Below are 10464 nucleotides of genomic sequence, written 5' to 3' on the forward strand. Positions count from 1 at the left end.
GAATTATTACCCGTATAAACATTCTAGTACTTTCACGTTTAATAATGTATTTTACATGTACGCATGTATTTCTCATGTTTAATGTGCCTATTATATTTTTTTGACAAAACTTTCAATACGACACAACATAATTCTCACATATTATTGAATAAAAATAATATATATTTGGCTATACTCAATTTCTCCTTATTGCCTTCAAAAAATAGTATCGTCGTGTGGCTATCTAGTTTTTTCTTACTTGTTTTTAAAAATAGTATAGCTGCCCGGCTGTACATGTTTGACACGGGACGCATAGGAGCTGGGCGGGTCTTTGTACACATATATAAATAGTATAGCCGCCCGGCTATACTAGATTCTTTTTGAAATTTTTAAGTATAGCCGTGCGGCTATACTGTTTTGACAAAAAATGCTCTAGGCTCGTCATTTTTTAATATATAAATAGTATAGCCGCCCGGTTGTACTGTTTAAAGAGAAAATTTAATCATTCGCTGGCATAGACCTGAGATTAATATAATTGTTATTAGGGAGCTTTAGTAATATACCCAAAATAGGACATGAAATTATAAAAAAACCCTATATGGAATAGACTTTAGAAACACACCCAAAAATCATTTACTATCTAAAAAATGAGTCTTGAAGTTCCTATAAATTACATCTCTACCATTTATTAACTTAAAACAAGCCCAATACAAAAAACTCAAAAAAAACCCAAAATAAGCCCAGCAAGCCCGAAGTACATTGTTAATACCATGTCATAGAAGTGTATTGTTAATACCATGTTATAGAAATACATTGTTAATATCATGTCATAGAAGTACAATGTTAATATCATTTCATAGAAAAACATTGTTAATACCATTTCATACAAAAAACTCAAAAAAAACCCAAAAAAGGCCAACAAGATATCCGATATCCTTTACAAAAACCACCTTCAATTGTCCATAGTTTTACCAAAAGCGATCGCAAAGGCCCTCTACAAGAAGGGAAAAAAAAAGTACACTGTTAATACTGTGTCATAAAACTACATTCCTAGTGAAAATCACATTATGCATATCATAAACTTCAAGTGCACAACTATATGAGCAAAATATAGAGCATGCTTTGTTACTGAAAAATCTGTTAATACTATGTCATGGAAGTACACTGTCAATACTATGTCATAGAAATCAACTCAATTGCAGGGTATGAACAGTTTAACAACTGTTTATACCACTTACTGAAAGCTAACAACTATATTTCATTTGCATAATACGTACGATAAAAATGTACAACTGCAAAAACCCCATGTTCATAAACCAGCAACCTTGAAAAACATAACGGAAAACACAACCTTTTGGAACAAACCTAGGAACCCAGAGCCAAAAAAAAAAAAAAACACTGTTAATACTATGTCGTAGAACTATCTTTCTAGTAAAAATCACATTCTGCATATCATAAACTTTAAGTGCACAGCTATATATATAGAGCAAAATATAGAGCATGCTTTGTTACTGAAAATCTGTTAATACTATGTCATAGAAGTACACTGTTAATACCATATCATAGAAATCAATTCAGTTGCAAGGTATGAACAGTTGTTATACTATTCATACCAGTTACTGAAAGTTAACAACTACATCATTTCATTCGCATAATCGGTACGATAAAAGTGTACAACTCCATACCACTCAAAATCAATTACATCATTTTATTTGCATAAATAATTGATCCTTTATCACTCCACATACCATAAACATTGAAGAATCTGAAATATGACACTTAGAATAAGATAATATGCTATATAACAGCAAATTCTTATATTGGGGACCCGACGTGGCTAGATAAGTTGTCACCCTCATCTATCATGCTCATGGCACAAGAAGTCTCTGTTGTACCATATCCTTCAATTACTTAGTCAAAGCACTTGCGATTTTCGTTACATGCAACAAAAATTTCATTGGTCTTAACACTTGAGAAATTTTTTTATTTTATTAAATTGCGTTCTATAAGATAGCCAACGTACACTCTAAGGAAGTCCATGACATCAGGGGACAAGGGTGAAGCACCAGATCCCATAAAATGAACTCGTCCTCCAAGCTTTTCCTTTATTTTGTTGAACACCAATCTGTCCCATATTGGTGATCCATTCGAACCTAAAATAATTGTTTAACATAGAGAAATTTAACGACAGAATGACTTCAGTAATATGCTATGAGAAGGTGAAGTTATTAGTGTATATTACCACTCATTAGACCATTCAAATCAAATCAAATCAAATCAGACCATTCTTCATGTTCAGCCCAGGCTAGTTCACTTTGAAGAGCCACCTAATCTTTTTCAAGTTCATCAATTTCAGTATCTGCCTTTGTTATTAGTATCTTCAACACTAATATGCAACATTTCTCATTTATTGCATCTTCTTCTATCAGATCTATAACCATAAGAAAAGACCAGTGTGGCTATTAAAGCACAAACAGGGAAAACAAGGAATGACACCAATGAAATAGAAAGAAACATATTATACCACGACCACAACCAAAGTAGAAGTTGTACTCCCATCCAGATTCTGTGCCATAAGTGCTCCCAGGTGCAACTGATAAGCAAGCATTCAGTTCAGCTAACATTAGTACAAACTCTACAGCCACATGTACCTAAGATAAGATCTACAACAATGTATTTCTTCGATATGAAAACTAGCCAGCATGGTGCAAGAGAGGTTAAGGAAACTTTGATGATTTGGTGAATCCCGTAGATCCCAAGAGTCATATGGCAAACTCCATAGATCCCAAGCCATGAATTTCAAAGGTATATATATATATGTAGATCCCAAGAGTCATATGGCAAACTCCATAGATCCCAAGCCATGAATTTCAAAGGTATATATATATATATATATATATATATATATATATATATAAAATATCCTGAAATGCAAATATGACGAAGTCATGATTCTATGACCAAGACATTAGAGCACAAAGATAGTTAAGTTCATTCATTTGATATAGAAGTTTGAAGAAAATGCTATAACTTGAAAGATGGCTCAACCTTAGGCTCAGAATATCATGTCAACCAAGTCCAATTATCCAGCAACTTAGTTTATGAAAATGGAACCCAAATCGTAATCAGCAGTACACCACTAGAAGTTTAATGAATAATGCAAGTCTCAGTGTTACGATCGTAGAGGTTCTGGTCGTTCATGCCTTCGATTGCGTCTTTCATGGCCTTCTCGTTGCTGAAGGTGACGAAGCTAAAGCCAAAGCCCCTGGACATCCTGATCTCACAGTCGTTGATGATCTGGAAATACAAAAAGAAACCAAATCAAATCAGATCCGTCCATCAAAACCAAAATGTCAGAGTATAATCAAACAAATACAAATAATAAACAAAAAGAAAAGGAATCGATCGATCTTCAATCTTTGGGAGAGAAAGATCAAGTAACATAGAGAAACAGAAGATCAAGCAGCAGAGAGAGAACATGCGTCAAATGGCCCTTCGATTTGATGATCTCACCGAACGGAGAAAAGGCCCTCTCCAATGCATCATTAGAATGATGAGGTTGAACAAAAACTGAAAATTTGGGTTGAAGATGAAGATGAGAGACTGGAGGTCGTGAAATGAAATTTGATATAGTGTTGATTAGAATTCCAATTTTATGTTAAAAGGGTAATAAAGGTATTTCGTCTTAATAATTAAAATAAAAAATACACAGCTGTCTGTTTTTGGGTTTATTTTGGGTGTGTTTATATACATTAAATAGTATAGGGTATTTTTATAGTTTTATGTCTAGGAATGGGTATTTAACTAATTCTGTAAAATAAATGAAAGTCAAATTCATAGCCTAGCCTATAGCCAAGCCCATTGGCCCAACTCTCCAATGTTAATCACACTTATCAAAGCATCATGGTGCTTTGTTTTTTCTTTTTTTTTGGACGAAATCATGGTGCTTTGTTTATAAACACTTCTATAGGAGTGTAGATTTTCAATGTGGGATTTTCACATAGGGCACCTCAAAAGATAGGCCTTCAGAGAAATCTATATTTTTATTGTTGGTGCAATATGAAATTATATTTAAAGCCCTTCAAAATCTCCGTGATACATCTATAAATGCCCTGCAAAGTCTCAGTGAGAAATTATAGTATGGAGGGCAGAGTTACGGTTTTGATGTTGACTTCCATTCTTATTAAATATAGGAACCAAATGAAAAAGATACCGCACAAATTTTACCTTTCCTTAATAACGACCGGATGAGCTGGAAGGTTTACACCCCATGCCAATGGGCTGGTACAAACCAATACCTATAATTTTCCACGACGGGCTCTTGATGGTAATCCGATGCCTTCTTATGTTTTGAAAGCATATTTAAGAACAATTAAGAAAGTGACATCCCCCCCCCCCCCCCCCCAGTTATATCGCACCAGAGCTGATAACGTTGCTGGTGGTACGCAGAGAGTGACAAGCGTATGCACATCCCATGCAATTTTAAACGTTAATGTGAAACCATGAAATCTGACCTTCAATCAACACCAAAACAAATCATTTCTATTGAATAATTAATTATAATATAAGTCTTAACACTGCCGTACAACATTTGCAGAATGCCGAACAAGAACGATACAGAGCGAAATGGCATCCTTTAATGGCCTGGATGTGAAATTCCTATATGTTATGACTATCCCATGCAGCCTGGACTCCTGGCGAGTGGAGAATGAAACCCCAAGAGTCACTCTAGAAAATCTACACTGTAGAAACTTCAATGAGAGCAATGATTATCAGGACACTTCAATCCTCTGTAATCTTGATACAGCAGGCGTCAAGACATACAATCACTTGTCTCTAGACATGAAATCAGAGCTTAGTGACATTTCAATTTCCTCAAGGGAGCGGCCTTTAGTTTCAACTATGAAGTAGGTAGCAAATATTGCCGCCAACAAGGAGACTGCACCGAAGGTACCATAAACTGGAGCAACTCCAAATTTCTCCACTAAGTCGAGGAAAAATAGACCCACTAAGAAGTTGCAAACCTGAATTAAAAGTTACACATAAATATAACAAATAGCACCAAATGCAAACTATCATACAAAAAATACGTGTGGAAATAATTGGGTAGCTCTCAGCCATGACGACATATCAATTGAAAATTGGAAATATAGCAACTATTGTACTTAATCAATCACAGAACAAAAAGATAAAATAACAGTTATTTTAAATAATTAACCAAGGAAAAAAACTCAAGGGCTTACCCAATGAGCAGAAAAACTGAATCCCATAATCTTCCCACGTGACCGGTTGCTGCTAAGTTCGGGTATGATAAGACCAGTAACTGGGCCAGCACCTATTGCAAAGGTGAATATGTACCTACGAAATCATGTGAGGAGAAAGAACATCAACAGAATAAGCACAATATGTGTCTGCTTAACAGAAAGCATAAATAGAGAATTCGAACATCAGCAAATCTTTATGGTATTTGGTGGTGTTAGCCGTCCTGATAATGAAAAGCATTACCCTCCATCCCAAAAGAAAGAGTAAGAACAAATGACATTTTTTTGTTAAAGAGGGGCTACCGGTTTATTGCAACTGTAATATGTGAAATCTTACATGCTGCAGAGAGAACAAATGCTTACATGACAGTTCCCAGTATTGATAAGTTGTCACTTAGTTGCTCATCTAATGGAAAACTGATAGCACATACCACAAGAAACATTGAAACTGCCTGCACATAGACAGAATTTCTTAGTCGGACATGTCCTTGCTAAATAAAATATATGCATTAATAAATACATTTGATTGATATTTTCCATGTTTGCATTTTCAAACTCATGAACAGAGAGTTGCCCTCCTTTGTTCAATGTATGCAACAGCGACATCACGCTCACAAAGACACCAGCACTATATGCATAGTAATGTTCTATTCGTCTCCAAGAATTAATTCCTAGTACAGCTCACCATTCCTAAGTAACTTCCAATCAAGAGCTTCAGCCTCCCTTGCTTATCAATCAAGTACAAAGCACAAAGTGCCCCTGAATGATCACAATTGATGTGAATGAGAGGTTGATCAAGAAACATTTTTCATTTTACAAACATAGACTATCTCAAACCTGCAAAGTTGGTAACTCCAATAAGCAAGCTTGCCAAAGCACTATTTGTGATTCCGACATCTTGAAAAGTCAATGATGAAAAGTAAAGAACTCCATTTATACCCGCAAACTGTTGAAGTACAAAAAGGGAACCACCAATGAATGCGACTGCAACCATGAAAAAATCATTTCAGTCCACAAGTAAGAATTCCCAAGTTTGTGAAAATTGATTAAAAAAATACCTGCATATAATTAAGAGAGGCATATAACATCGACCAATCAAAGGAGTTCCTTATAATTTTTTTCATATTATTAATCACTCTTTGATTAAGATAAGGCAAGGTTTTCAAATTTAGTTCTGATGATTTTTCATGTGCAAAAGGCGACACTAAATGGCAACTGCTGCAAGTCTTATACAATGTTCAACACAAAGATGCCATTACATGCTAGCATCCTAAGTCCACCACCTTGATACAACCTCTAGAGTTTGGCTCCTTCAAAAGTTCCAACCAGCTGCTGTCCAAATCACTACCATCATTCTTGATAACTGACTGAAATTCTTCAATTGCCTTTTCAACCTCAGATGCTCCCCACACATTTTTTATAACTGCTTTAGCATCGTTCAATCTCCCCACCTGCACAAACAACATATTAAAGCTTCAGGAACAACACATTTGAAAATAAAACGCCATAATTTCTACCATAAAAGATAAAAATCTTACCTTGCATAGCCAACGGGGGCTATCTACAGCAAACTGCATTCCAAGAGCGAGGATAAAACCAGGGATACTTGCAATATAAAGCATCGTCCTCCACCTAAACAAGATATGCCAAAATATTAGTCGACACTTGACAGGTTCAGAGATTAAATTTATGCTTGATACACTAAATGTTCCAATAATTGCAAGAAATAATAATTTGTTCTTCAAAAATCCGTACATAAGCAAATTCCATATGTATCACTCTTTGTGGAAGGAAGCAGAATTGTGTACACTCTCTTGAAACCCAACTATTTCTGGCTCCTTTATCCCAGTATCTCTCAGAAACTTTGTTCATTGTTTTGAAGGCTATTAATGTCTGATATATAGTGACTCTCTCTCTCTCTCTCTCTCTCTCTCTCTCTCTCTCTCTCTCTGTTACTTGTCATTCAAGTCATAGACACAAACCAGAAAAAATAAGTCAACAGAATCTTACCAGTGTGGATCACTTTCAGAGGGAATGCCAAGAAACAGTGATGAAATAATCCCGAGACATGTGCCAATTTGACACAAAGTTCCCAATGAACCCCTATATTTTGTTGGAGCAATCTGCAAGGTATACAATAGGAATAGATGAGTAAACTTCTCTTCAGATACATAGTGGATATAATGCAGAGGAAAAGTATGACATAGCATAACCTTCAATATCTCAATCTCAAACAGAGGGCATGAAATCCAAGTTAACCGGTCAAACAAGTTATGAATCTAGTGCGTACTAATTTGGGACTGTATTGGTGGCTTGGTGGTAAAGCTCAATGAGCACTTACTGAAGGTTCAGCAAAGTCTATATGCTAGTAGTGCGAATTACCAGAATGAAGTAGTTTGGTCAACTTACATAACTTTCTCCCAGAATTCTACATATGTCATACTTGATCATCATCCATATCGACCAGAACCAATGGTTTGCAAATACAATTTGACAACAAGTTAACTATCCCACCCGCCCCTCTTATCTAATAGCCTCTACAAATGGAAGATCAACAATGGCAGTAGCAGAATACTTGGTTTTAGCTACATAGCATTATTGTATTGGAAATTTGCATGACCATTGTACGAAGTATGCAAAGACAACCCATACCTCTGAGATATAGATTGGAACAAGAACAGTATTAACACCTATGCCAAGGCCAACAAGAAATCTGCCCAAAATTACTTCATCCAAGGAATGAGCTTGTGCACTGTCACAAAATGAAAGGAACCCATCATCAAAAAACCGTAAGTGAACAACACCAATACAATACATTGTTGTGTACCAACAAGGACACAATGTTGAACATGGAAAACTGCCAAAGTCCTAATTCGAATGGTAAAGTTAAAATTACCTTATCAATGCACCCAGAATCAGAGGAATTGTAGCAATTTGAAAGGTCCTCCTACAGCCAAGTTTATCAACTATAAAACCGCAGCCTACGCTTCCGAGGAAGGCACCAACAATGAATATGCTCACTACAAGTCCCTCAAGAATCGAGTTTCCTTCAAAACCCAGTTCGCGGGCAATTGAAACAATAGGACCATTCATCACTCTGCCGAAAAAAAAAAAAAAACCACACCAACTCAAAACTAATCAGAAAGCTGAATGCTTTGCTTGTAATTGCAAGTTACAGAGACAGAGACTCACCCAATGTGATAACCAAAGAGAAAATTGGACATGAAAGCTATAAACACGTGAGGAAAAGCAGGTAACCATCCCAAATCAAAACCTTCACCTTTCTCTTGTCCTACCCTTAATTTCTCACTATCTGCAATATTTTATATCATTAATTCCAAAAACTATAATAATTACTGTGAATATTCTAATTATCATAATATGAATTGCATGAGTTGAGAATAGATTACCTGGTTTCTGAGTCTCTAACTCGGGGAGCTGCTTCTTCACCGCCGACACTTTGTGATTGTTCAGGCGAAGCCGGATACCGAAAGCTCCGAAACGAAACGATTTCGGTTTCGTAAGATACTGACACACGAGTTTCGGGTTTGGACGGGCGGTAAAGATCATCGGAACCGGGCCGGCCGGTGGGGGTACTGTAGCCACCCACATCGGTTCACTGTGAGCAGGTTGAGACGAAGTTCATTTCTCGAGGAACGCGATCATCGAGATGATTTCAGAAGAAATATTTTGTTAATGCCACATGCACAGCATGTGATCCACAGGAGGAATAAGCGCGGGGGCGGGACCCACAACAGAAATTTGCTTCGTCAGCCAGCAAGTGCCATGTGTCCCCTCAGCTTCGGAGGGATAAATACAGGGGCCCATCAATCAACCCATTTTATTGATTGAATGAATTGACTTACTGATTTTTTTTTCCCGTCTGGGCTTTGTATTTGTATTTTAATTGGGTCCTGATTAGCATAGTAACCCAAGCTCAGCCCATTAATCAACTAAATAAGTTGAGCCACACTCGGCCTCAACTGAATTTTGTCTAGCGAGTCCCATTTTATATGAATTGTAAAATGTGCCATGATGATAAATTCTTGTACAAATGGTTACTCAGACACTCTGTGGTGTGTTCAATTTTCCATTATGGCAATATATCTGACCAAATACATGTACCAATTTGCCTATCAAATTCAGCGTGCCTACAAAATGGAATGGACAATGGTTTACTAACTTACTAGGTTATATTTCATGGACTACTAAGAGTCCGTTTGATAACCATTTTAATTTTTATAAATTGAAAACTTGTTTGATAACTCATTTTATTTTATTTATAAATAAAAAAACTAAAAACTGAACAAAAGTTGTTTGGTAACTTATTTAAGTTTTCAGTTTTATGTGAAATTTGGATTTTTTTTTTTGTGTGGTCAAATTGTGAATTTGAGATTATAAAATGAAAGTGTATGTTACAAAGAGTTTGTAGTAATTTTCTGAGATTATTTTGGAATTAGGATGATTTTTCAATGAATTTTGGATATGGAGTTCCCGAGACTTGAATTGGGTATGTGGCCAAACGCAAGAATCGAGTAGGCAAGTCCAAGTCAGGAGGTCCCAAATATCAAGTTTTGGTAAATGGAGTGCATTTTATGTGTGGTGATGTAAAATTAAAGAATGAAATAGAAGCCACCCAAAAAAAAAATGAAAACAAAAACTGAAAAATACATTCAAGTTTTAAAAAAATAAGGGTCATGCTAGGGAGACCAACTTTAGATACCAACTTGTGTATCAACTCTCTAATAGAGGTGGAGCCCACCAATACAATGGGTCTCATACTCTATTAGAGAGTTGGTACACAAGTTGGTATCTAAAGTTGGTCTCCCTAGCATTTTTCGTGATTTTGAAAACTATATTTAACTTCTTTGAAAACTGAAAAATGAAATATGTTACCAAACATTTTTTCAAAAAAAAAAATTGAAAATGAAAATGAAATAGTTATCAAATAACCCGTAAGCTTTTGGAGTGAATCACATTACATATAGTGTATTTTAATTTTCAAAAAAGGCTACCTGGGCTACAACCCATGACATCGTTTTGCTAGTTCCCCCCTTGATTTTGCCAAATTTAACCTTGAACTCTCGTTCGAAATGCATAATTGATTAAACTATTACAATTAAATTGAATGATAGTCTAATACTTCAATTATAATTTATAAACGAAATATTTTTGCTCCCTACTTCAACCCAAGAGTATGCTCGCAACCCTTGTTAATACTTGA

At 35.8% G+C, this 10464-nt stretch overlaps 1 protein-coding gene across 1 annotated transcript; it reads right to left on the bottom strand.

The window, feature by feature from the left end:
* On the bottom strand, positions 4490-8935 carry LOC18782976 (probable plastidic glucose transporter 1). Its single transcript, XM_007217823.2, has 12 exons — positions 8651-8935; positions 8433-8553; positions 8137-8337; positions 7893-7992; positions 7251-7363; positions 6779-6872; positions 6535-6691; positions 6078-6224; positions 5926-5999; positions 5604-5692; positions 5223-5337; positions 4490-5003 (listed from the first exon to the last, which is right to left on the bottom strand). The coding sequence occupies exons 1-12, from the start codon at positions 8850-8852 to the stop codon at positions 4806-4808; spliced, it is 1611 nt and encodes a 536-aa protein (XP_007217885.1). The 5' UTR covers positions 8853-8935; the 3' UTR covers positions 4490-4805.

This window comes from Prunus persica, chromosome G3, assembly GCF_000346465.2.
Source record: "Prunus persica cultivar Lovell chromosome G3, Prunus_persica_NCBIv2, whole genome shotgun sequence".
NCBI lineage: Eukaryota > Viridiplantae > Streptophyta > Magnoliopsida > Rosales > Rosaceae > Prunus > Prunus persica.